Genomic DNA, 27525 nt, shown 5'->3' on the forward strand with positions numbered 1-27525 from the left:
TCTCAGAGCATCTTGACTAACAGGACCCCACGGAGGAGGCGGGGCCTATCAGTGCGCGGGGCGGGGTCTGGGAGACGTGATGATTCAAACGGACTAATGAGCTCCGCGCATCTGGCAGAAGCCGCCAATGACCGGGCGTGATGGGGCGGAGCCCACAGGCCCTAGTGGGTTTGGTTGCAGCGCGGCTTTGGCGCATTTTCGGCTGGTTTGATTCATCCATTTTGAAGAGACGGGGGAGCGGGGGGCTCGTCTGATTAAGGGGCCCTGAACCAAGAAGCAGCGGAGTTTGAGAAGCCAGCAGCCCGGGGTTCGGCGGCAGCGGCCCCATCGGCCGAAGTTGGGGGGGGTGGGGCGCCGAGCGCGCGGGGTGGGGGGGGTCCTGGTCTTTGGCTTCTCGACTCGGTCCTGTTTCGACAGCGAACATGTCTCGGCCTGTCAGGTCAGTGCGGAGTCCGAGGCCTGGAGCGGGATGGAAAGGGTTGGGGGTGAGTGGTGAAGGACTGGGGGACAGAAGCCTGCAGTCGGCCCTCTCCAGTGCCACGCACGGCCTCCTCCCTTTCGGGGCCCGCGCGCGCCCTTGAGCGTGGGGGGCCTTGCTGGCTCGCGGGGCTGCGCGGGGGTGGCGGCTGCGCGCCCATGCGCGCGCTCCTCCCCACCCCGCGCCGCTGCAGGGCTCCGGGCTGCTCTGCTGCCTCCCCCACCCGCCGCACTGGAGCGGGCGGGGTGTTCCCTGAACCGCCAGCGGCCGGAGGGGGAGGGGTGTGAAGTCAGCGCCCCCACCCAGGCCCCACCTCCTCGGGGCCAACCCCTTGGAGCCTGCGGGGAGACCGGCTGAGTCGGGGCTCGGCTCCCCACCTTAAGTGAGGAGGGGCGGAGACGCCCGGTGGCCCCTTGCCCCCTCTGCTTGCGTGGGGGTGGGGGAACTCAGCCCTCTTTCTTTAGCGGACGGGGGTGTTCCATGCAAAGGGGGAGGGGCGGTACTGCCGCCGGGCCCCGCCTCTGTCCTCCAGGGTCGCTGCAGGGCCCCGCCTCCCGGATTGGGCCGGGCGTGGGCGGGACCCGTTCTTTTCCCCTTAGGCAAAAGTAAGAGCTGGGGACTGGGCCTTGGAAAATGACTGCTGCCTCTCCCCTAACTCGGAGTTCTGAGCGGGTTAACCGCCCCCACTCACCCCCCCCCCCCCCCGAGTTCGCTGTTTCCCTCCGACTAGAAATGTCCTTCCTCGGGGAAATGTCCCTACTCAGGAAGGTGCGGGTTAACAGCACGACCCAAATCCCGTGTGGTTCTCGTTCCCGCTGCCTGTCTACGCTCACTCGGTGTACGTGTCTCAGATGTTTTTGTAACCCTCTCTTTCCCCCCAAGTAACCTGAATGATAAGGGGTCTAGGTTCCGGTAACCCGTAGACTTGATTCTGAGAATTTCAACAAGTTTGCAGTTCCCCAGCGGACGGTGGAATCGCCCTTTGCCGTCCTCCTGGCTATTGTATGGAATGTGCCATTTATGGAGGGGTGTGGCTTAATCCAATGTGTCGAGGCCTTTAAAAGGAGGGCTGTTGCAAATAACTTACTTTTAATGTAATGTCCGCGACGCTTTCGATGTAAGGAATTGGCGGCTTCGCATAGTGTTTTCTAGATAGATAGGCGAAGGTGTAGATTTAAAATGTTAACAGTTGTTGCTTCCCCTTCTTCCAAGTTTTGTGAGAAACGGAAGGATTTTGACCTAGAGCTCTAGAGAGAGGTTTGGAACCCGGGAAGGGGTTTTGTTCCACACCGATCTATCTCCTGACTAGATCATCCGTCTCCAACTGGTGGTGGTATGGGACTGCGTACTTCTACGTTCGGGGTAGGCATGAGGAGAGTGCTAACTAACTACCACTGCTTTTCTGCCTTCTAATTTCTACCCTCATCTCTGGTAACTCACCATGGCACTCGGAAGAGTTTTGCCCACTTTCTGGCAAGGAGTCTGAATAGATACTTCAGATTATAGTGTGCAAATTTTTTTTGGCATGAAAATTGATCAATGTATCCCATCAATTTATGTAGAATATTTTCTTTAGGATCAGGTTAAATAGACAATATCGTAATAAAGATTTGATTCATCTGTATTGGCTCTCCTGTCTCTGGAAGTAAATTACTGTGTGGTGAAATTGGGACTGTTTTTCTCTACCTTTTAACGTCAGTTCACTAGGTTTTGATGATTTTTTATATTATTGTGTGACTTTATTATACTCATCTGCCTCAATTTGTGTTCCCAGATTTAGACACTGGAACACGAACAGCAGTTTTTTTATTTGGAAACTTTGATTTTTTTAAATATCACCAGTTGGGGATACATTAAGCACGGATCTTTCTGGGTTTTTTTCGAGGCACTGGGACGTCTGCACAAATTTTTTCTTGTTCGTTGTGTTGTTAAAAATAAATTTAACTGTCTATTTGCCCCTAATTGAATGAAATTAATATATTGGCTTTTGGGGTCACTTTCATAGTATTTTAAAGCAACTTGGTTTCTCATTATTATATTTTAGTGATTAAAGTCTCTTTGTAACTTTTTAAAAAAGTTTTTAATATACTCATGACCAATAATAAAGCAGAAATAATTAAACTTGAGTTTGGTGGTTTGTTAAATTTTGCAACAAAAAAGTCTTATCTTAGGGAAGTGCTTTTGTTCCAAGGTGTAAATGAAGAATCTGTATACCTGAGGGCATTTAACAAAAAAGTTAATGGTCAACATTGACCAGAGATACCAGAATGATCAACCCGTTTAAAAACAAACCGAAAAAAAAAAAAAGCGCAAGTTGGAAAATGAGTGTCGGCACATCTTTTAGGGTATGTTTCTGCCCTTTAGACCTATATATAATTTTGAAATTTTTCTGCTTTTCATACTTAACTGTAAATATTCATTTTCATTTAAATACTAACCTGAGCATTTAAAGAAGTATTAGAAATGTACTAATGGCTGCTTGACACCACTTTCCATAAGAAGGGAGTGATGCAGGTTTTTCTGTAGACGTGTGTGCAACACTTACCCGAGTAGTTTTGCTCACACAATATTGCTGTCTTTACCTTTTACAGCATCTGACTCACTGTTTATAAATGAGCTCAAATATTTTAGGCCTTGGGTTCAACTTTATAGTGTAAAATTACAGTCTTGGAGCTAGACAGAAATTTAGGCAAATTCATTTTACAAGTGACTCAATGGGGACCTGGACCAGTGAAGTGCCTTGCATCACACACTTAATGAATGCAAAGGTTGGGCCTAGAATCGAGATTTCTTAATTCCCAGGCCTACTCATCCTCACCCTTTCCGAATAATAATCACTTTATCTTCTGCCTGGTACGTATTGATGTTATTATAATATACAGCACTTTTAACCTTTCAAAGTGCTTTCATGAATCTTGTGAGGAAGGAAGGAAAATGCTATTACTTATAAAAGATGAGAAAGAAAACTCCGATTTACTGACTTGCCCAGACTAGAAACCAGGTTTCTTGAAATTCAGCTTAGTATATTCTCCAAAGATCCTCCCTTTTTGAAAATCATCCAAGGCATTCAGATCAGTGTGTGTTCCTTTCTGTAACATAAGTGTACTTGGTATCTGGTTGTCTTCTGTTGAATATACTTGGAGATTGCAAGGAACCTTTAACCTTGAAAGTTTAGATGTGAAAGCATAGGTTCATACTGGTGATACAAATTTATTTTAAGTAAGTTTTAAATAAGCAGTTTTGTTCAACTCAATTTAAAATAATTTTCCAAGATCCTTTGTAATTGAAAGAATTTTTTTAATTAGAACTTCAGAGATTAAGTCCAGTTCCTTCAGTTTACCAGGGATGATTTATAAGCCAAAGAAATTAAAGTGTAGAAATAGTAAAACTATTTAAACTGCGTGAGTCTTCACTATTTTTCTTTCTACTAGATTTGCATTTACGGTATTTGATTCCACATAGAATGTAGTACAGGTCCACAGTCCCTGTATAGTTTGAAATCATGAAGGCCATGTGTGTTTGGAAGTTCAGGGTTTTTTTTCAAAAACGTTCAAAGTAATGGTGCCTGTACTGTGCATTAATGTGCAATCGCTAGTGAGCTCTGCAGTAATGCTCCTATAATCAAACACCATAGTGACTCTGTAATAAAACAATTTTCACACACAAAAAAATGCAACTAAAAAGCCCAGTTGTTTAGGTAAACTGAAACATTTGGTTTTCAGAACTGTTTAAATTTCTAAATTGTGAATTAGAGATTGTGGGCCTTTAACCGCAGAAGTACCTTTCTCAACCTTCAATTTTAGAAAAAATCACACTGCAACTCAAAAGTATCACTGAGCAACTTTTTTCGTGCCAAGTACCCTGGCAGATACTTTACACATATTTCGCGATCTTGAGAGAACTCTTCAAGCAAGGTATATTTTATTCCCATTTCATACGAAGTAGCTGAGGCTTGGCTAAATGAACTGGCCCAGTTCACCTGTTAAGAGGTGAAGCAGGACTTCAAATCCAAATGTGGCCAATCCACAGTCAGTGTGATCTTCCCCGTGAGACACACCGCCACAGGCAACACCTTCACAGCGCATCTTGCGAGCGCATCTTGCCATCTTTGGAAGGGGTTACATACAGTTCGTAAAGTTGGACAAGACCAAATTTAAAATGGGGGAGGGGGTGAAATGACAGTTTTTTGGAAGGAATAGAATATGTGAGGAGGTTGAAGGAAGATAACCCGAATGGAGAGGGAAAAGCGGGGAAATAGTGGGACACTTGTGGGAAGAAATGTGAGCGTTAGATAAGTGACATTGCTTCAAGTGTGTGTGTTTTGTAATGCAAGGGTGTGTACCCCCTGGCTAATTAAGTGAGTAGATTTCAAAGCCACCTAAAGGACACTATAAGAAATTTAATGAACTCATTTTACATATAATTATAGTTGCAGAAATGCCAGAATATTAGCTAACTGATTCCAATGTGTGTTAAAAATGTATATGAGCAAGCAGAATTTGTCCCAGGAACAAAACTTAAAATCTGTTACTGATGCATCATTAAAAGACAGGGGGGCACCTGGCTGACTCAGTCAGTAGAGCATGTGACTCTTGATCTTGGGGTCCTGAGTTCCTGACCTGCATTGAGCATAGAGCTTACTTAAAAAAATAAAGTTTAAAAAAGAAAAACCATGGTATTTGGAAAGATTCAACACTCATAAAATTCAGCATGTTACAATTAGAAGGAAAATTAAGATTAATTAAAAATTGGAGTTGATTTAACTTGACAAAAGTTACAAACTAAGGTAAGTGATTGAATTTTTAGTGTTTTTAAAAAAACGTTGTGGGGAGGTATCATGGTACAGCGAAAGAAACCCTGGGGATCAGGAGACTTGGGCTAACTTAGGTTTATATAATGGAGATGTTGCAGTCCATCAGAATAATAGAAACTTGCCCACAAAGCATTTTGCAATTTTCATAGGTTTCTTCCAACTCTAGAAATAATGAGAAAGTAATTTTGAGTAGAGAAAGGGCAGTTGGTTTTATTTACTTATTTATATGGTCTGTTTTTCCCAGAAATATAAAACAAGGTGACCATACTCCATAATTCCAGGACACCATACCCTAGTCCTGTGAATGGCGCTCTTCTGGAATAGTAAGAGCCTGCACAGCCAGATGGGTTGCTTTGTAAACTTTGTTTACTTGAACTTAATAATAATGAAGCTATTGAATATGCCGTGAAGTGTTACTTCTGTTTGCGTTTTTTAATTCTCAGCTGCAAAGATAGAAATAAATATGACCTCATTACTCCAGATTATGAAGAAGTAGCTTCTTGGATTGTTGAGACTAGAGATAGCACTTAACAGACCGCCGTGTTGTGCACAGTAGAAAACATTTGATGTAGCAGCAGGACCACTTTGGTCAAACCAGGACATCCCTTTGTTTTGTTTTGAAAAACCTATTCCTATCTGGATTCTAGGAAGTAGAACTGATGGTTAGAATATTGCATTGACATATTTTTAAATAACTACTATCTAAGTAGCCATAATTATAGGTCTTTGAAATACTTTTGGCAAAGAGACCACAGGTTGCCAAAGACCGTATCTACTGGGGATTGCATATTTTTAGTTGCTGCTTCGTGCACATCTATTTTTTGAATTGTGCACCTCTCCAGTTCCCTGCTAAGCAAGGTGATCTTTAAGATTTCATCTGTCAAGCTAAAATGACCCTGAAGATGAACTACTTGAACTAAACATTAGCTCCACTTGGAAGTTAAAAATCCACTTTGCTATTCATTGGGCTGGGATAACAAACATGGCTGGCTGGCTGCCACAGATAAACTGCAGCTGTAAAGACTTACAACAATCCTCCTTCTGGTGACTGCTACTCCTACTGAGAAGTGATTCTCTAAAAGAGACTGTCAGAAACTTTGCTGTTTGAAATTATGTCAGAATGAGACACCACACTTCTGTCAGAGCTAGGTCCTTTTGACTTGGAGAACTCCGTTTACAACTTCAGGGCTTCAGATGAGTTGCTGGACCCAAATTCCACATCTAACTTCTCTGCCAAGAAATAGGATCCACTTTATGGTCAGACCTGATGTTAACCCCATTACACACATTCTTACTGTGCTTCAAGCCTATCAGGACACTGCTTCGTGTAATTTCCCCAAAAGCACCTTTCTCCAGATCCTTTTATTTTCCTCTGTATGGTGAGGTCCTCCATACTTCTGATCTGCCTCTGCCTTCATTGTAATGAGTCACTAAACCTGACAGGCTACAGATTTGTGCCTGGTGATTGGTTTAAGACAACTGGAAGGCTCCACTGAGCTTCCTGAGGTCCTGCTGCAGACAGGACTCTACCTTGGTAGCGTGGGCATCTGAGACCCCTAAGTCTCACCTGCTTGAGGTTTCTCTGTCCCTGAGTGCATAGGTCTTACACTCAACTTCTGTTGGGAAAAATCTCGCCCCTTTTATTTATCTAATACTATATTCTGCTCACTGAAATTTGTGTGTGACTTTTAAACAAAATAATTTCCTATATGGAGAGAGAGTGGTGAACTGAATATATGTTAAGAATAAGAAGTGCCATGTAGGAGTTAATATTTCTTCATCTGGACTGAAACATTAGCAAGTTGATAAAAGATTTAGTAGGGGATTATGACAATTAGCTAATAAACATGTGCCTGGCTCATCATTCAAACCTTCACTCCCTTCCCTTTGCTACAGAAATTAGAAACTCCATCCAAAAACCTTAGGAACGCTTTCCTAAATGTTCATTTTACTTTGTGTTTTACTTTTTGTTGTATCTTGTAACTTTTTGAATTTTATGTTTAATTGTAAATAACAATGATACAAGATGCAGTCAAAGGAGTCAATCTTAGCTGATAGGAACTTGAAGCTTACGATGAATGAAGCAGTTCTAAGAAATTACTCTTAATTGCGTTCAGGTATCTGGGCTTCTAGGAGTTACTGTTCTTATGTCTCTAGAAAATTTGGCGTGTAAATAATCTTTTGAGGACTAGAAGAATGGGGAGAGATAAATATCCTAAGTTTTAAGCGGGGAGAGTAGTTCTACAGAAACCTTATGTAGATCTGAAGAAACTTCATTAGTCTCTGTTGTGCAGAGTTAGATTTGTGAGCGATTAGGAAAGGAAGATTTGAGAGGTTGCAGGCATCAACGGTGCCCTGTGGGGTATTGGGTTAGTTGGGCTTGAGCTAGAGAATTCACTTTACCGCTTAATAGCTTGCAGTGATAGGAAAGTTACTTCGCCTATCTGAGCATTAGATTCTTCAGATAAAATAGAATTAATGTTAATTAGCTCCTCTTGTGAGATGATTGTGAGGATTAAGGGAGAATTTAGGTGAAGTATCTGGTGCATGGTACTAACTGCTGTCCTAATAATTTTGAATTCAGCATTGTTTGGCAAATGAATCTCATAGGTCAGTAGTCTTCGTAATGTCCACTTTCAGGGCCATCTCAAACATTGATTCGATTTTTTATTTTTAAAATACTAGTAATTTTAGGGGCACCTGGGTGGCTCAGTGGGTTAAGAATCCGACCCTTTATGTGGCTCAGGTCAAGATCTCACCACTGGTGAGTTTCAGCTCTAAGATGGACTCTGCGCTGATAGCGCAGAGCCTGCTTGAGATTCTCCTTCCCCCTCTCTCTGCCCCTCCTCTGTTTGCACTCCATCTCTCTCTCTGAGAAAAAGAAAAACTAATAACAGTAAAACAAAGTGAAAGATTTTTGCGATCTGAAGAGAAACCAAGAGTATAAAAAAGTACTGGTAATTTCAGAAATCAAAGTTAAGCAAGTTTCTTTAATGCAGGATTTTCAAAGCTTTAACTTGTTTAAGGAGGTGATAATATCCACATTGATCTGGCCAGGAAACCTTTAGAAAACCTATCTTGACAGAACACAAGTTGGGAAAGTCTGTAATGAGAAAATTCTTTAAATTTGAAATTATAATTAATTCATGCTCTTACAGTGCTGCTGCTTTTACTTTTTACTGGCTGTGTTTTATTTTGTGGTTCCTGGGAATATTTTCGTTCGAACAAAAAAGGTTTAGTTTTTAAAAGTTTATCGTTTGTTTAAAAGAAAATAGAGTAAAAGAATACTGTACTGGGTTTCTCTTTCAACAAGGGTTTTGACAGAGCTTCATATGAAGAAGTCCTTGTGGGGAAAATAACGAAATGTTAGGCAGAATGCTAGTTCATTACGATGGACTTGAACCTCAATAGCCATACCCCGATTAATGTCAGCCTGAAAGTACATTTCTACTGATGACTTAAAGGACTTTGTTCTTGGCCTGTGTTGACTAAGTTTGCAGATAATAGAAGTTGAGAAAGATAAACATGTTGAAATGAACTATCAATATACAAGATGGTTGTAAACAATTCTTTTTTTTAATTTTTTTTTTTTTTTTTTGAGAGAGAGAGAGAGAGAGAGAGAGCTTGTGGGGGAGGGGCAGAGAGAGAGATGGTCAGAGGATCTGAAGCAGGCTCCCTGCTGACAGCAGAGAGCCTGATTTGGGGCTCCATCTCATGAACCGTGAGGTCATGACTTGAGCTGAAGTCACACGCTTAACTGATTGAGCCACCCAGGCACCCCCAAAAAGGTTTTAGATTTTGGGAAAAAGAGGCTTTAGTTATTGGAATTGCAATATCCAGTACATTGTGTGTTATAACAGCCCAAAAGACAATGGAGATCTTGGATTGCATTAGTACAAATATAGAGTAGAATAGGAGTAGGAAATTCTGAATCCTGATCTCTCTCTTTCCTGCACATAACACCTTTATAAACCATATTGTTAGGGTTAGATTGGGGCACTACTTGATAGACTTTACTAAATCTGGAGGGAAACAAGGTCATGAGGATGCTTGTAACAAGTGATGGGGAAGGGTTAAAGGAACCCTAATTAGCCTTGAAGAAAAAAGCAGAATCTGTCCTATAAAGTTAAGGACTGTGTGGAGGAAGGGTTAGATTCAAACCATGGGATGGGGCGCCTGTATGGCTCAGTTGGTTAAGCTTCCAACTCTTGATCTCAGCTTAGATCTTGATCTCAGGGTCCTGAGTTCAAGCCATGTATTGGGCTCCACACTGGGCCTGGAGACTACTTAAAAAAAAAAAAAGATTTAAACCATGGTAATCCAGAAAGTGGATAGATGATAGAATCAGTGAGTGGACTTCAGAGGCAGATTTCGCCTTCTTGGGAAGAACTGTTTCGTTATTGGTGTTTTCTTAGTATAGGCTGCCTTGTGTGGGAGGTTCATGAAAGGTTCTTAGTCATTCCCTTCTAGGGACGTTTGTTGATAGGATAGTAAGTTTGGGGTAAGATTGGATTAGATGGTCTAAGGTCCATGTAATGGTCCATGTGGATGTACTAAGGTCCAAGGTCCATGTGGATGTACTAAGTAGCTCTAGTACTTAAAATACACTTGATATCATATCACCCTACCTCCTGCCCCACCACTGGCTGCAAAACTTTGATAGGTTTTAGGAGTGCTTAAGCTTGAAAACATATTTTTAAGATACAAGAAATTAGAGGTGCCTGGCTGGCTCAGTGGGTAGAGCATCCAACTCTTGATCTCAGAGTCATGACTTTGAGCCCCCTATTGGGCATGGAGTGTTTCATAATAAATGAAACAATTTTTTTTTTAAAGATAGGAGGGGGACTCTCCCTGGCTGGCTCAATTGGTAGAGCATGGGACTCCTGATATCAGGGTTGTGAGTTTAAGCCCCATGTTAGATGTAGAGACTACTTAAAAATAAAAATCTTTAAAAAAAAAAAAAAAAAAAAGATGGGGAATTAAAATGGGGAAGGGATGTTATTCTTTTGCCACCAAGGATCAAAAACAAACTTTTTTGTAACGGTAAAAATAAAAACAACTTTAGAAATCTCCTTTTGCAATCTACTTTTTATTCTAGAGTAGCGGGTCTCAAACTTTTTTGTTGAGGTCGCTACACACAAGAACAAAAACACCTGAAATAAGTTGCAGGTAACTTAACTGTTACTTAAAGTACAGTTTTCTCTGATATTTTTTATTTGTTTTGTTGTTGTTGTTTTAATGCTGGTTATATACCAATAAATTCATTTCAGGACCCAGTAGTGGGTTGTGACCTATCAATGGAAAAACATTGTTCTACAGGATCTCATTTATCTGAGAAAATGAGATACTACCACCCAGGTGATTAGTGAAAAGAACAATGTTGGTTATTTTTAGGTTTCTCAAAATTCAGATTTCAAATGTGCTTTAAGTGCCTAATGAGAAACTTGTTAAATTCTAGGTTAGCAGGTTGGGGTTTTTCATTCCTCTTCTCTGCGTTGACCAGCACTTGAGGATAAAAATGGAAGTGTGGTCTGTTGATAGAACTAAATTGTGTCTACAAGGCTCTCGCATTTGCCCTGAGAAAATGGTTTTGTGCTCTTCTCGTAGTATAGAGCTTAGGGTGTCAATTTATATTATTATATGTAATTGTTGGTTGCTTGTTATGACTCCATATTTTGATGTGCAGGCTTGTTATAAGTAGAGCTGGATTATGTGGTTTTAGTTTTCTCATCTGTAAAGAGGGTTAGGAGTGCCTGGCTGGCTCTTGTCAATAGGGCGTGGAACTCTTGATCTCAGGGTCACGAGTTCAAGCCTCCATGTAAGGCCTAGAGCTTACTTTAAAAAAAGAAAAAAAGAAAAAAGAGGGGATTAGATAAGGTCCTCCAAAATTGTGATGATTTTCATCTCAAACACTGATCCTTGACTCTTCAGAATGTTGGTGGGAGGTACAACACAGCCTATTGTTGTTTGGGTCTTAGACAGTTACTACTGTAACAAAGAGCATTTGGGGTGTAGACCTATCAGTAAAAATAAGTTGATGATTAAGAGAGTGGAAGAAGAAATTCCCTACTGTTTGTGAGTTGCTTGAGTTACCCACTCTTGGTGCCCAAACCAGATCTTTTAGTATTCTTTGTCTAGCTTCCGTCTTTACCCTTTTTTTTTTTTTTTTTTTTTTTTTTGCCCTTCAACCTGATGCAGAAGTGGGGACTTCTCATCTCAGAGTTCTCTGGTGACCTCTCAGGAATTGGTTCGCTGTGACCAAGGTACATTTAGAATCTAGATAGAGATTACGTAAGGTTTTAAAGTAACAGCAGGCATATAATTGAAATTTTTGTGTTCCTATACAATTGACCCATTGAACACTGAGTTTGAACTACCTGGGTCCAGATTTAATGCAGATTTTTTTTTTTTTTTCAATAAAAACAGCACAGTATTATAAATCTATTTTCTCATCCTTATGATTTTCTTAACATTTTCTTTTTTCTAGCTTACTTATTGTAAGAATATATTATATAATACATATAGCATAGAAAATATATGTAAATCAACTATTTATATTATTGGTAAGGCTACCTGTCAACAGTAGGCTACTTGTTAAGTTTGTGTGGGGGCTGTCAAAAGTTTTACTTGGATTTTATTTAAGACATATTTTAAAAGTAAGTTAATCATCGTGTTCATTAATCATCGAATTAGGTATATTCAAAATGGCTGTGGTATTCTGGGTGGAACAAGTTAGTACTTACAAGTAATGAAAGCTGCTCTTTGTTGGTTAGTTGTGCACCTGATACTCACAACAATCTTGAGAGATAGGTATTGTTATTCCTATTTTACAGGTGAGGAAACTGAAGTTCAGTGAGGGGAAGTAACTTGCTCAAGAACATACAACTAGTAAGTGGCAGAGCCAGGATTTAAACCCAGTTCGAAAAATCTGTTTTTAACCTCTATGCTATATTGAAATTTTGTGTTGTCCTCCCAGTTCTGGTTGTCCTAGTCGTTGATGCTATTTTACACTGAAGAGTTGGTTTAGCTTTGGCATTATTATTGGCAATATTATAATATGGCAATATTATGTAATGATATTTCGAGGAAGGAAGAATGTGTCTTTGTTTTCAACTAGAAGTAGAACTTCTCACACCTTTAGACTTAAGGATTACTCACGAATGTTGTGTTTCCATCCCAGTATATCTTCTCAATTTTTAGTTTATAGTGGAGAAAGTCCATTAAAAGTGCATTTCCACCCTAAATAAGGTAAATCTCCAAGTAGTGGAAATTGTAATTCTGTTACTGTTTTGAAGCATCTTTAGAAGACAGGAAATGAACTGAGTTGTTATTATAAATCATTATAATGAGTTACTATGAATGACCCATTTTCATAGATCTTTTATTTAAATTATTTTTTCTTTTCCTCTTTAACATTTGTGGATGGATACCTTTCTTTTTGCCTAGTTATCCTTAAATTCGCTACTATATTCATATTTGCATTACTCAGGTTTTATAGTTTCAGTGAAAAATGACATATGCAAGATAATTCTGATAATTTTCACATAAGTCAAAATAAAATATTTTCTGCTTCAAAGGAGGGGGTGGCCTTTGAATTTAATTTTGAAAAATTTAAATTTAATTACTCCTATCAGTATCGTTTACGTGGCATTTTTTGTAGTTCTGCTTGTTGAAAACTAGGATAGAAGAAAATGTACTAAATACTTGCCTTTTTACTTTTTTAGGTTTAAAGTAACGAGTTATTTCATATGGACAAAACTAGATTTTCCTGTCACTAAGGGCAGTGGGAATTAAATATCTGATAGGATGAAGGCTCACATATAACATCCTCTCTCATGATGCCTTTTCACCCTGAACCTTTGCACATGCTGAGTCCATTCACTCATCAAACGCATCATTTCTTGGACTTGGTGTTCTGAATGAAGGAGAGACAACCCCTGCCCTCAGGAAATTCACATTTAGTAGGGAAAACAGACATTCAGTGGATTATATAATTGTATCAATAAAGGATTAAAGGTGTTGAGAGGAGGTGAGGTTGTATCTGATATGACTGGGAGTGACACAAGCAGCAATGTAGGTCAAGGAGAAGCATGACCAAGTGTTAAGAAACAACTTTATTGGAGGAACTACAGATTTGTAAGTGGCTTGATTAAGTGGCAAAAGATGAGGCCTTCAAAGACTTTTAGGAGATTAGATATTATCCTCTCAAGTATTTTACAAAACTAGGTTTCCAACAGAGTTCTTAAAATTTGGCCCTAAGAGCAAAAGATTAAAAACATTTGAGTGTTTCCTTTTTACCTTGCTCTGTGGTAAAAAGAAAAGAAAAAAATGTGGGTATAAGACCATTGATATCAAGAAGCTCAGATTAGTGAAGAAAATCAGTGGTACAGCAATAGAAGCTAAGATGTGTGGCATACAAAAGAGTAGGTGACTATTTGCAATTGAGAAAAACTTTTTTTTTGAACTTTAGTAATTTTATTTAAATTTGTGGCATAGGGGCACCTGCCTGGCTCAGTCAGAAGAATGTTAGACTCTTGATCTTGGGGTTGTGAATTGGAGCCCCATGTTGGGTGTAGAAATAAAAAAATAAAAATTTATGGCAATAAATAAATAAATAAAGGCATACCCATTTAGGCCATCAGTTCCAGCAGAGGAAAATCTGACACCCAGATAAATTACGTGATTTGCCTCAAGTTCTAGAACCAGAAGCCAAGATTCCTGTTAACAAAGATTCCATACTTTTTACCATAGAATTCCTTTCTGGAGTGTTGCTGTTGATAGACTAAGAAGTAACTATCATTAGCAAACTGTTATAAAGTTGTTTATGTTGAACCTACGCCTAATTTGATCAGGAAGCTAATAAGCCAGTGTGTTTACTACTTTCTTTTCAAAACCTTAAAGTAGCTAACATGTTTTCTCTTTTGCAAGTTGAAAATTCCAGTTTATTCAGTTGTTCTTCATAGGACATACCCATCACCATTCTGGTTACCCTTCTTTTTATAGTCTCATAGGATGTATCTATTGATAGATGGTACCCAGAAATTGTACCATTGTTTTAGTTGGCGACCCCACCAGCATGGATAAGCTAGAATTATTATGCCTGCAATTTTAGAACCTTGTACATTAACTATTAGAGGTAAATATTTCATACTCCCTCTTCTGGATACTTTCCTTCCTCTTGTTACATGTCCCATTTTCCTTGATCCTAAGTAATGCAGAAAATTGTCATCTTTACATGATGATCATAATACTGTTTTTCATGGCACCTGTCATTAAAAAAATCACTATGTTGCTAGAACATAATAGGCATTGAATTACTAGCCCCCCCATAGTCTTTTTTTTGAAACAAAATATTTTATTCTTTTTTATTTAATTGTAAAATCACATAAAATTTACCATCTTAACCATTAAAAATCTTTTTCAACTTTATTTTGAGAGAGAGAGAGATGAAGGCACATGAAGGGGGAGGGGCGGAGAGAAGGAGAGAGGGAATCCCAAGCAGGATCCCCACAGCTTGGAACCTGACTCAGGACTTGAACCCACGAACCTGTGAGCTCATGACCCGAGCCAAAGTCAGACTCTTAACCAAATGAGCCACCCAGGTGCCCAACCATCTGAACCATTTTTAAGTGTTCAGGTCTATAGTGTTAAATGCATTCACACTGTTGTACACCCAACCTCCAGAACTCTTTCTCTTGCAAAAGTGAAACTATACACATCATTAACTCACTATCCCCTCCCCCCAACCCTTGGCATCTACCATTCTTCTTTCTATTTTTATTTTTATTAAATTTTTTTTTTTAACATTTATCTATTTTTAAGAGAGAGAAAGAGTGAACAGGGGAGGGGCAGAGAGAGAGGGAGACACAGAACCCAAAGACTCACAGAGCCTGATGTGAGAGTCAAACTCACAAACCTTGAGATCAGGACGCTTAACTGACTGAGACACCCAATTGCCCCTATTTTTATTTTTATTTTTATTTTTATTTTTATTTTAGAAGAGAGCACCAGTCGGGGAGAGGGGCAAGGAGAGAGGGAGAGAACATCTTAAGCAGGCTCCACGCTCAGCACGGAATCAGAGATGTGGTTCGGTCCCACAACCCTAGGATCGTGACTTGAGCCAAAGTCAAGAGTGGGAGGCTCATCTGACTGAGCTACCCAGAGGCCCCACTTAACTTTCTTTTTTTTTTTTTTTTTAAAGATTTTTTTGGGGTGCCTGGGTGGCTGACAGAGAAGCACCTGCTTGGGATTGTCTCCTCCTCTTTCTGCCCCTCTTCCGATTGCACATGCTCACTCATGCATGCCCCCCCTCAAAATAAATAAGTAAACCTAAAAAAATACCAATTTTATCTTATTTTAAGTAATCTCTATACCCAACAAGGGTGGGGGACTTAAACTCATGAATCACATGCTCTACTGACTGAGCCAGCCAGGCATCCCCACTGTCCTTCTTTCTTTCTCTATGAATTTGACTACTCTAGATATCATGTAAGTGGAATTAATGGTCATATTTTTGAAATTAGCTTTCCTATTACAATGGAATCATTTATATATAAACCCAGCTGCTTGTAACAAAACATTTGGAGCATGTTTTAAAGTTTTGCATTTTGACTTACAGAGGCAGTACAGTGAGAAGATAATTCATTGCTGGTAGACTAAAGAAAAACAGAAGGCAAAATTCCTTTAGAGCCTATCTTTCTTGTCCAAAGCCAAGGGTATGGCTATGCTTTCTTCCCTATCTAAGCCCCAAACATGTTTTCAGAATCCATCCAGCCCTCCACCTTCCATGTTTGCATATTATATATAAACTGTACGTGTGCTTGAATACTGCACATCCTGTCTTTGGATATAAATGGTGTCTTAATCTATAAAATCAGGAATATTCCTCTGCTCAGGTTTAAATGTAGTTGGTGGCATTTTTCTTTTAATTCTTTTGGTTCACATATTCAGTATCCATTTAGTACAGTACCTATAAGGCTCTTTTGAAAGCGATACTAACATGGATACTAATTTGGATACTAACATGGAGGTTTTTATATATATCTCTAAAGGAGGAATTTTAAGCTTTTAAAGTATGAAGTAGAAAGATGGAAATGAAAGATTTGTTCAAGATGTTAAAGATGCCTTACCTAGTAGGAAGTGCTTACAATCATTGAGTCAAGTAGGTACATAAATTTGTGACTTTCGCTCGTATTTTTCTTAATTACAGACCCTTTAAGAAAAAGCTTCTTTTGAATGGATCAATTATTTTTTTCTTCTTTGTAAGGCTTAATATACTGTCGTCATAATTTGTATGTTATAACATTAACCATTATATTTAAAAATCACCTTGCCTTGAAAAAAACTCAGTAATAACTTTATCAGGTATACACATGTATGTGTACATATCAGTAAGCATAAAAGTGTAAAAAATATTTATAGTTTTTGTTGATGCACATGTGACATCTCTGTGTAATGAATAATATGGTAGTTTGGCTCATTTTGCTGTGTCATGTGTGTTTGGGAAGTGGGAGGTTTTGTGGGAAAGAATAGTATTTGAGCTATCATTGAGATGAGCAGTCGGAGAATTGTAGTTTTAAATACTTCCGAACTACACTTTTCATAACAACATGGAAAAGCTTTTTGACGGAGGTGGGGCTTGTCGAATGGTTTTCACAGAGCGAGTTCTAATTTTGTTTTTAAACAGAAACAAGTGTTCTGATATCTTAGGAGAATGATCTTCATTAGAGTCTCTTCTTTCTACAGAAATAGAAAGGTGGTTGATTATTCACAGTTTCAGGAATCTGATGATGCTGGTAAGTTTCGTGATTTCAATAAATTGTTAGTTGGACCAACTAATATTGAAGTGTACTGTTTTATCATGCTTTTAGAATAGGTTTTATCTTTTTTTATTTTTAAACTATATGTAAATTATGTCGGGATTTGTGTCACCCAAAACAGAAGTTGAACTTGCATGGTTTTTTACTTTTCCTTAGTAGATCATTGATAATAAATACTTGGATAACTTTTTTCTTAACTGGTTTTGGAGTCAGCTTCAACACGCAGTAATGTTTTCTTACAATAAGTCCTTAATCTCATTATTTTCCAGACGCATTTGCTATTCTTTCTGCCTTTTTTAAATCGAATTTCACTTTATAAAGATAATGTGTGTACTTTGGGAAAACTTAGAAGATGCAGAAAAGTGAAAAAGAGTAATAACATACAATCCAACCTCCCAGAAGTAATGCTAACATTTATTAAATGCTGCTAAATATTTGCATGTATTCATTTAATCCTTAGTAGAGCAATCCTATTAAAATGGAATATACTATTATTGTTTCCATTTTACAGATAAGGAAACTGAGGGAGGGATCTTATTCAAGGCCCCTTAGCTGGCAAATGGCCATTTTAACCTTTTGCAAGAAAAGTCTGTGTCTTTCTTTCCTTTTAAAAACATAGTTGGAAGTCTTGCTATAGAATTTTGGGTTCTCTCCTACTCCTATTTGTGTGTATCTTTCTCCTATTATGAAAAGTTATTTGAGAAATTACTATTCATGGTTGTGTGATATTCCATAATGGAATTTATAATGTATCCATCCATTTAATAATTGCTGAAGCTCCTGAGTACTTCCAGATCTCCACTATTATATAAAATGGTATAGTAAACATAACCCATTTTTAAGATTGGTTAATTTTCTTAAGTTCTATAGGACTTTTGAAATTGGAAGTATTTTCCTCAAGTGTCAGAGTATGCTCCATTTAATACTTCAGTTCAAAAGTAATCTACTTGATAACAGTAATTGTGTTAGGATTATAGAATTGTGGGGTCTTTACATTCTGAAATGCTTGTATTTATTACTGTAATGGTTTTCAAGTAAATATGAAGATGTTGAAACATGGGAATATCTTTAAGAAATTAAAAGGGTAGGATATAAAATAAGAGATACTTGGCTATGTATGGATATATTAAAATACACACATGAGATTAGAAGGGACTGATATAGAAAAGAATTTATTTTTTAAAAATGAAAGAAAATTGAGGGGCTCCAGGGTGACTCAGTTGGTTAAGCAGCCAACTTGGGCTCAGGTTATGATCTCATGGTTTTGTCGGTTCGAACTCTGCACCAGGCTCTGTGCTGACAACTCAAGAGCCTGGAGCCCACTTCGAATTCTGTGTCTCCTCTCTCTCTCTCTGTCCCTACCTCATGCATGCTCTGTCTGTCTCTCTGTCTCTCAAAAATAAACACTGAAAAATTTTAAAAAAGAAAAAATTTTGTGGGAAATCCTGCTGCCCCCTCACCGTGTAAATAGCATTAGAGATACTTATCTCCATAAATAGTGGTAATTTATACATGTAAAAATCATAATATTTGAATTTGAAAAATGCCCTGTTTAGATGAAGATTATGGAAGAGATTCAGGGCCTCCAGCTAAGAAAATTCGGTCATCTCCCCGAGAAGCTAAAAACAAGAGGCGATCTGGAAAGAATTCACAGGAAGATAGGTAAGAGGCATTGTTAATCTGTTCCTGCTTACACTGTTCCCACTTGGCCTTGAGGGTGGTGTCTGATCTCTAAATTGGTGGAATCTCCATTTACTTTGGGAAAGTGCTTATTGTCTACTTAATGTTGTTTTGCATATTTCTTATTATCTCAGGCAGTGCTTCTTGAGTCTAGGGGTTAGCCTCTTTAAGGTCATGAGGCTTACTTAGACTCAACCTAGAATCCAAGGTGATCTCCAAGAATGCTTTTGTTGCTACCTCAAACCTCTGAACATAAGCAGAAAGATTGTTTAAGTATGTAATTTGTTACCTAAGGTTAGTATTGACATTTTCATTGTAGTGATAGCAAAGAATGAGTGGCCTTTCCCGTTGAGTCACACATCACTGGCAGAATCATAACTAAAGCTTATAGAATCTTCACTTGTATAGACTGCTGAGTTTTGCTATCTATAATCCTCCTTTGTTCAGATAATTTCGTCATTTGTGGGGCAGTAGAGGAGTTGTGATTTTAACTATACTTGCCTTCTGAGACCAGGATATTGTAATTTTTGCCTCTGCTGTCACAGACCTACACACTCTCATCATACTCCATGTAGCATAATTTTAAGACCTTAATGATGGTGGTGATGGCGATAATGGTGATAGCTACCGTGGGTGATTCTTTGCCAGTCTCTCTTATGTGCTAATTTATAATTTATATTCATTATCATTTAATTCTCACAACACCTGTATTAAGGTACTGCTAGCTGAGAGACAGGGTCAGTGATTTATCCAAGGTTATCCAGCAAATGGACCAGCAGGTTTTGGAACCATGTCTGTTGGCCTCCAAAGACCATGTTTTCACCATTGGGCTGTACTGCTTCCAAATATAGTACATCAGAGCAGTTCAAAGAAATACAAACTTTCTCGTCAGTTCTTCTAAGATATTTACCTTCAAATACTAAAGTCTTGTAAAATAAAGCCCCACACAGAAGTCTTTCCGTTCTGAATTCATAGAATGCTAAATTTGTAGAAATGACAATATTTACCCCCAGTATTTTCTTTACTGGAAAATTTCAGAAATGTGGTTTTGAGAAAAAATAAGACAACATTGTGCTGTGGGGAGACAAGTCTTCCATAGTTTTGTAGTATATCTTTAATCCAGTTTTCTGTAGTAGCCCAACTTAGATTCTCTTCCATTATGTTCATTTTTTATATTTCTCTTAGGAATGGATTTCTTTGTGGCCTGCAACCTGTTCTATAGTGTTTCATCGATACAACTAATAGCTAGCCTAAACTTTCCCTTGTTCTAATTGCTTGGTTTTATTTCTTTCCTAAGTGTCGGGAATGGTGGAGATACAGTTTTTATTGCCATTTGTACTAAGTGCCTTGTAAAGTTTATTCCCTCAGACCATTGTTGTCTTGAGTTTTCTATTGATCTCTACCTGTAAAAGTTCGGCTTTCACTTGACTTTATTGTAATGGGACTCCAGGATTAATGGTCTCTATAAACCCAGTAATAAAAGAACTAGAGAAAACTATAGTTCTTTGTCATTGTAACTTGTGAATTAAATGCTTACTTTGCATAAAAACATACAGAATGGTCTCAGGTTTCGGCATTATGGTGTATCTTGGATCACATTGCTTAGTAAAGAAACAGGGTTGGTTTTTCTCTTTTTTTCGGGCATCTTGAGTTTGGTAGTTTGTCATTTGAGTGTGGTCTAGATCATGGGAAATACCAGAAGAGATTTACAATACCTGCTGTTTGAAAAAGCTGTGAAGGAAGTTTTTATGTTGGGTGTTTCTTTTTTTGTTTGTCAGAATTTCTCATAGAGTCATAAAGTCAGAGCACTGAAGAGTGAGTACCAAGTGATTTGCCTGAGACCAGACAACTGATCAATGACAGAGACAGGATACGAGAACCCAGATTCCTGAGTTAAGATTTTTGAGGGCATAAAACGTGCATCTTTGTGACTTAAATTGTTTTATATAACTTTCCTTGGAACTCTGAAGCACTTTTTTCTTATTTTACTTTGCGGTGATTTGAGTGCTCTTATTCTCTCCATGATACAAGGCAGGTCTGTGTGTTGATGTTTCTGATGTATAGAAATATTGGAGGCAAGAAAAATCTACGGAGATAATTAGTTGATTTATTTTCATTTTGTTTTAGATAATTTTTTAGGGATATTGTAATTTATACAACTGCACTCCAGTTTCCTTAAATAATTGTGTTTTAGGGGTTTTCTGCATCTATATTTGGTGCCATCCAAATTTATTTGCCTACTTTCCCGCCATTCATACATTGTGTAATTTATTTTTGGTATTTTTATACTCTGCCTCTGACAACAGAGAATTTTTTATTATTAAATGTTCTTTGAGGGGCGCCTGGGTGGCGCAGTCGGTTAAGCGTCCGACTTCAGCCAGGTCACGATCTCGCGGTCCGTGAGTTCGAGCCCCGCGTCGGGCTCTGGGCTGATGGCTCAGAGCCTGGAGCCTGTTTCCGATTCTGTGTCTCCCTCTCTCTCTGCCCCTCCCCCGTTCATGCTCTGTCTCTCTCTGTCCCAAAAATAAATAAACGTTGAAAAAAAAAAAAATGTTCTTTGAATATTTCATCCATAAAAGAGGTATTCTTCAAGTTCTTCCCCTGTTGGAGATACCAGAGATGTGTGCTCACTTAGATTTTGACCTAAGACTTTTAAACTTTCTCCCTGCTTCCCTTTACAGTGAGGACTCCGAAGAAAAAGATGTGAAGACCAAGAAGGATGATTCTCACTCAGCAGGTAGGAAACAACTTTTAGTGTAATAGGTGGATTGACTGATGTCTTTATTCACTGGACATTTTAATAGCAGTTTTATAATAATGCCAGGCGCTGTCATAAATACTGACATGACAAAGAGGTTTGCATCTTTGAAGAGCTCAGTGCTGGTGACTTATTGCAGTTGCCGTGAGGGTTTTTTAAACACGCTTATTACAGAAATCCACCCAGGATTTCTGATGCAGTAGGTCACGGTGGGACATTGGGGCTTTGTTTTTTAAAAATATTTACAGATTATTCTAATGCATAATTAACACTGAAAACTATTTGCATAAACGAATAACAGCCATCAAACTGAATAGATTTTAAAGAGTATGTATAATAGGAAGTGACAGATCTAAGGCGTGTGGTGAGGAACTCTAGAGTGAAGAGCAGACAGAAGATAGTTTTGCCCTTACTTTAGCTCGGGAAGTAGTCCTTTGAAACGGTAGCCACAGAGCAGGCTGTTGGGGTAAGAGTTTTAACTCGAAAGAATTAATAGAGACCCCATGGCCAAATACAATGTAAGATCCTGATACTTGCTGTTATTTTTCCAAATTTAACTCTCCTAAGAACTGAGGGTTTATTCTATACTGCCCCCAACCACTTTAGTTTTGACCTACATTCCCATGCTTTTGCTTTCCTGGATGTCCCTCTAAATAGGATTGCTGTTGGCTAATACGTGGAGGGCCGACAGTCCCACTGCGTGCACTCCACTGAGCTATTGGCTTTCGTTCCTTTCCAAGTGTGTTATCTGACTGCCTAAGTTGAAAAGAAATAGGTTTTGTATCTTAGAGTAATTATCATTGGGAGTCTTCCCCTCTTCTATTTAAAAATATTTTTCTGGGGTGCCTCGGTGGCTCAGTCCGTTGGGCGTCTGACTTTGGCTCAGGTCATGATCTCGCAGTTTATGAGTTCGAGCCCTGTGTGGGGCTCTGTGCTGACAGCTCAGAGCCTGGAGCTTGCTTCACATTCTTTGTGTGTGTGTCTCTCTCTCTGCCCCTCCCCCACTCATGCTTTTTCTCTCTCTCTGTCTCTGAAAAATGTATAAACCTTAAAAAAAAATAAAATATTTTTCTAACTTTAGTTTCTAAAAACTGTGAACATAGGGGCACCTGGGTGGCTCAGTCGGTTGAGCGTCTGACTTCGGCTCAGGTCATGATCTCGCGGCCTGTGAGTTCGAGCCCCACGTCGGGCTCTGTGCTGACAGCTCAGAGCCTGGAGCCTGCTTCGGATTCTGTTTCCCCCACTCTCTGCCCCTCCCCTGCTCACGCTCAGTCTGTCTCTCTCTCCCTCTCTCTCTCTCTCTCTCTCACTCTCTCTCTCTCTCAAGAATAAATAAACATTAAAAAAAATTTTTTTTAAATAAAAATAAAAACTGAACATAGATTGAAATGTAATTGATAATTTTAGGGCAACACAATGATACGAGTTTAAAGTATAGATGTTCACACCTAAATTCAGCTTTATTGTTACTTAAAACTACATGCTTCAGTTCTTTTCTTTTCTTTTTTTTTTTTGTAATGTATATTTATTTTTGAGAGGGAGAGAGAGTACAAGCAGGGGAGGGGCCAAGAGAGAGGGAGACCCAGAATCTGAAGCGGGCTCTAGGCTGTAAGCTGTTGGCACAGAGCCTGACGTGGGGCTTGAACTCATGAACCACGAAATCATGACCTTAGCTGAAGTCAGATGCTCAACCAACTGAGCCACCCAGGTGCCCCGCCTAAGTTATTTTCTATGTACTAATGAGTACGTGATATTTTTCAAGTTCGTGCTTTGAATTTTAGCTCCTCTTTTGTATATTTTGTAGGAGTTTTTAGGGATAGAATTTACCCTTTTTGAGTGAAATAAAGCTGAAGGTTATAGTTCATGCTGGCTTTTCTGGTCAGCTGTCAGATAAATGCACAACTCTTCGATTGTTGCATTATAACTTCGGTATTACAGAGGACAGTGAAGATGAAAAAGAAGATCATAAAAATGTGCGCCAGCAACGGCAGGCAGCCTCTAAAGCAGCTTCCAAACAGAGAGAGATGCTCATGGAGGACGTGGGCAGCGAAGAAGAACAAGAAGAGGAAGATGAGGCGCCGTTCCAAGAGAGTATGTAGACTTGGCTTGTTCCTTTGGTCATGACTGTACTTTGTGACCTCGATGGCTTCTGGGTTGTCGTGGATACTAAACATGGCAGCCGGTCCCTTAAATTAGATCCTCGCTGTTAGAAGAGATGACTGTTTCTCATACCTGCTGATACTTTTGAGGTTCACAGACTCTCTTTGATTATGATGTCCATCGTTTGAACTCAAATACTGAATGAGAGCTTGTTAGAACAGCAGTTACACGGTGGGTGTTGTGATTAGGATTGGCGTTTTGGCCTGGGAGTGGAAGGGGTAGACCTCGTCCCCCAGCAAAAGCGTTCATAGCAGAATCTAGATGCTTCACACATGACTCAGCTTTATTGATTCTGTGTATTTTTGCTTTGTGTTTAGCTTTCTTGTTTCATTGGTTCATAGTTGGACCAACACACACCCAACTGGTGCCGTTTCATTTCCCCGGTCTCCCCAGTACTACAGGGGGGTGATGGAACTACCAAAAGTTATTTGGTGGCTGCGGTTTTTATTCAGATTAAATTGTATCTGTTCCCGTTCTCAACCGACTCATCAAACAAGTCAGTGGCGTCACCCGCGTGTGTGGGCTAAGCCCGCTGTACACGTGGGGCTGACGACGACTCCAGCCAAATGGGTAGCACAGCTGCCGGCAGAATCCGAGAGTGTTTATTTCCCAGATCCCGTCCTCCAGTCGTGCCTCGCACGGTCTCCCTTTGTTCACTTGGAAGGATGTGTACGTTAAGCTGGACGTTGAAATTCTTCTTTCCTCTCAGAAGATTCCGGCAGCGATGAAGATTTCCTCATGGAAGATGATGATGATAGTGACTATGGCAGTTCAAAAAAGAAAAACAAAAAGATGGTTAAGAAGTCCAAACCTGAGAGAAAAGAAAAGAAAATGCCCAAACCCAGGCTAAAGGCTACAGGTGAGTGGTGCAGAAGTGAAATTAAATTACCGCTTTGAAAAGTTTCAAGAACCAATACACTTTTCTCTACAGAAATTCTTCATTAGGGGTTGGCAGTGGCCACATGCCTAACAAGAATGAAGGAATTCTGAAAGGACCGTCTTCCACAGTTGGAAGTATCCCTTATTTGATTATTAATAAGACTCTAGCCCCTGCAAGAGTCTGGCGGCTCAGCCGTTCTTCAGCTCCTGCCTTCCGTGGCAAGTTTTGGCGGCCACCTGTTCGTGTCAGGCACAGTGCTGGAAACGTTGCATCAGGATAGCTGTTCCTGCTCTTTTTTCTCACCAACATCACAATCCCAGCAGCTAGTAAAGACTTGAAATTGTGAAAATGCACACCTGTAATCCTATTTCAGTTCTCTGTTCTGATCCGTGCACGGTCCTTTGTGCTAGCCTAACGAAGCCACACTTGGCAACATGGATTCGGTTTCTTTGAGCCCTTGTGGTTTCTGCCAGATATTCCCCTTTCATAGCTACTTTGTTATTTAACTCAAAGTTCGATTTGCTTTGTTTTTTTCTGGCAAATAGAACTGGTGATTTTTACTTTTTTTTCACTTACCACTTCTTACCATTAGGAATTGTGGAACGGTCTGGGGCACGCGGGTGGCTCAGTTGGTTAAGCATCCATCTCAGTTTTGAATCAGGATGCTCAGGCCATGATCCCACGGTTTGTGAGTTCGAGCCCTATGTGGGGCTCTGCACTGACGATGTGGGCCTGCTTGGGATTCTCTGTCTCCCTCTCTGTATGCCCCTCCTCCACTCACTTTCTCTCAAAAATAAATAAACATTTAAAAAAAAAAAAAAAAGAGGAATCCTGGAACTGTCAAAAGGTATGTTATTTGATGAGGGCGCCTGGCTGGCTCAGTTGGTAGAGCATGGGCTCTTATCTCAGTCATGAGTTCAAACCCCACTTTGGGTGTAGAATTTACTTAAAAATAAAGTCGGGGCGCCTGGGTGGCTCAGTCAGTTAAGTGGCCAACTTTGGCTCAGGTCACATCTCTGTCGCAAAATAAATAAAACTTAAAATTTTTTCTTTAAAAATAATAAAATAAATGATACATCCTTAGAAAATTTTTTTAAGAATTTGATGGCTTTAGTTTCCACTCACGTTGTTGTATCCATTCTTCTTGACCCGCCCCCCCCCCCCTTTTTTTAATTTGAGAGAGAGTGCACAAGCAGGGGAGAGGGGCAGAGGGAGAGAGAGAGAGAGAATCTTAATGTAGGCTCCTTGCTCAGCATGGAGCTCAGTTCAAGGCTCCATCCATCCCACAACCCGGGGATCACAACCTGAGCTGAAATCGAGAGTCCGATGCCCAGCCAACTGAGCCACCCAGGCACCCCATCCCCGACCCACTTTTGAAACAAAACCTTTATCAGAAACAACTTTTCATTTCACAAACCACTAAGGATAGTGTGCAGTTTCTGTAGCATCCTGTTTCTTTATTAGAAACATTACTGCAAACATAACACCACGGTGTTGGCAAAAGTGATTGGGAACCAGTGCCCACCTCGATTTTTTTAGTCAGTTAGGATGTTGTCTTGATAGATTTTATTCTTCTAGTTTTGTTTATGGCTGATTTTTATTAAAGACCTTTTCTTCTCTTCTCTTCCCTTCCCCAAATTGGTATTTGTTTTCTTTTCAGTGACTCCAAGCCCTGTGAAAGGCAAAGGGAAGGTGGGTCGCCCCACAGCTTCCAAGGCATCAAAGGAAAAGACTCCTTCTCCCAAAGAAGAAGACGAGGAACCAGAAAGCCCTCCAGAAAAGAAACCCTCTGCCAGCCCTCCACCTGAGAAATCTGGGGATGAAGGGTCTGAAGATGAAGCCCAGTCTGGGGAGGATTAAAAAAGTGATGATGGTTTGGGGAGAGATTTTATTAAAAAAAAAAGAGAAAAAAAAAAAAGAAAAAAGAAAAAGGGGGAAAAAAAAACTTAAGATAGAACATGGTTTTGGCTATGGCTTGACTCATGGGCTTTCAATGCTTTTTCCCTTTTCTTGAAAATAACATTCTCTCTCTCTCTCTCTCTCTCTCTCTCTTTTTTCCAAGAAAACCATTGTATGTTCAATTTACTTTTTTGTCTTTTGGTCTTTTCTTTGCCGTCACCCCTCTTTCCCACCCCTTCCCAATGAAAGCCATGTCAAAGTAATCACTGGATTGACTGCTTCATCTTTTTATTTTTAATGGAAGGTATACCACAGTTGTAAAGCAATAAGATTTGAGGTGAACGCTATGGAAATTTTGCTTTTTGCTAAACGGTAGCAAGTTGAACCCTAATCAAAAAACATAGAAGGGGTTTAGTTAAAAATGATTGCTTCTTTCTCTACCTGGACTTAAAAAAATCAGTTGTCATCTAATACAAGTTTATATGTCTATATACACAAGTATAGATGTCTACAAAAAATCATGATGTTACACTTCCACTGATGGGGCAGGTAGGAGATAAAGCTGAATGCTGAATTCTGAATTGTTACTAAAAGTATTCATATTTTTTACCGAGGGAGCAGGGCAGGGAATGGGGTCACCTGACCTTGTGTGAGGGGGTGGGTTTGTTTTGTTTTTTTTTTAATTCCGTCACCTGTTATCTCAAAGAGACCGGGAGCCAGTGATCCTTTTACCCTGCTACAGTCTTTCCGGAACTTTAAAAAAAGAAAAAAAAAAAGCAAACAAAAAAACACAAGGGCCACCAAAACTTAAGTCACTCTTGATTTCCTATTTCATTCTCTAGTGGTTCATGTTTTTAAATATATATGTATCTATTCTGTTTCTTGGATAAAATTTTACCAAGGATCAAAAAAACCCCACAAAAAACAAAAACAAACCTAGAATTTAAATGGCAAGATCTATACACCAGAGTGGATTTCTTCTTAACTGACAATGTTTAGGTTTTAAGCAAATAAAGTACCAATTAATGTGAAACTCAA

At 39.5% G+C, this 27525-nt stretch overlaps 1 protein-coding gene across 2 annotated transcripts; it reads left to right on the forward strand.

Moving 5' to 3' along the window:
• Positions 1 to 118: 118 nt before the first annotated feature.
• Positions 119 to 27525, forward strand: NUCKS1 (nuclear casein kinase and cyclin dependent kinase substrate 1). Of its 2 annotated transcripts, none has more exons than XM_045456235.1 (7): positions 119 to 439; positions 17037 to 17086; positions 18667 to 18772; positions 21472 to 21527; positions 23487 to 23639; positions 24418 to 24567; positions 26249 to 27525. In XM_045456235.1, the coding sequence occupies exons 1-7, from the start codon at positions 423 to 425 to the stop codon at positions 26446 to 26448; spliced, it is 732 nt and encodes a 243-aa protein (XP_045312191.1). In that variant the 5' UTR covers positions 119 to 422; the 3' UTR covers positions 26449 to 27525. The 2 variants fall into 2 exon arrangements, with proteins under 2 accessions (XP_045312191.1, XP_045312193.1); XM_045456237.1 differs by having other exon boundaries at positions 160 to 439; positions 24421 to 24567.

This window comes from Leopardus geoffroyi, chromosome C3 (assembly GCF_018350155.1).
Source record: "Leopardus geoffroyi isolate Oge1 chromosome C3, O.geoffroyi_Oge1_pat1.0, whole genome shotgun sequence".
NCBI lineage: Eukaryota > Metazoa > Chordata > Mammalia > Carnivora > Felidae > Leopardus > Leopardus geoffroyi.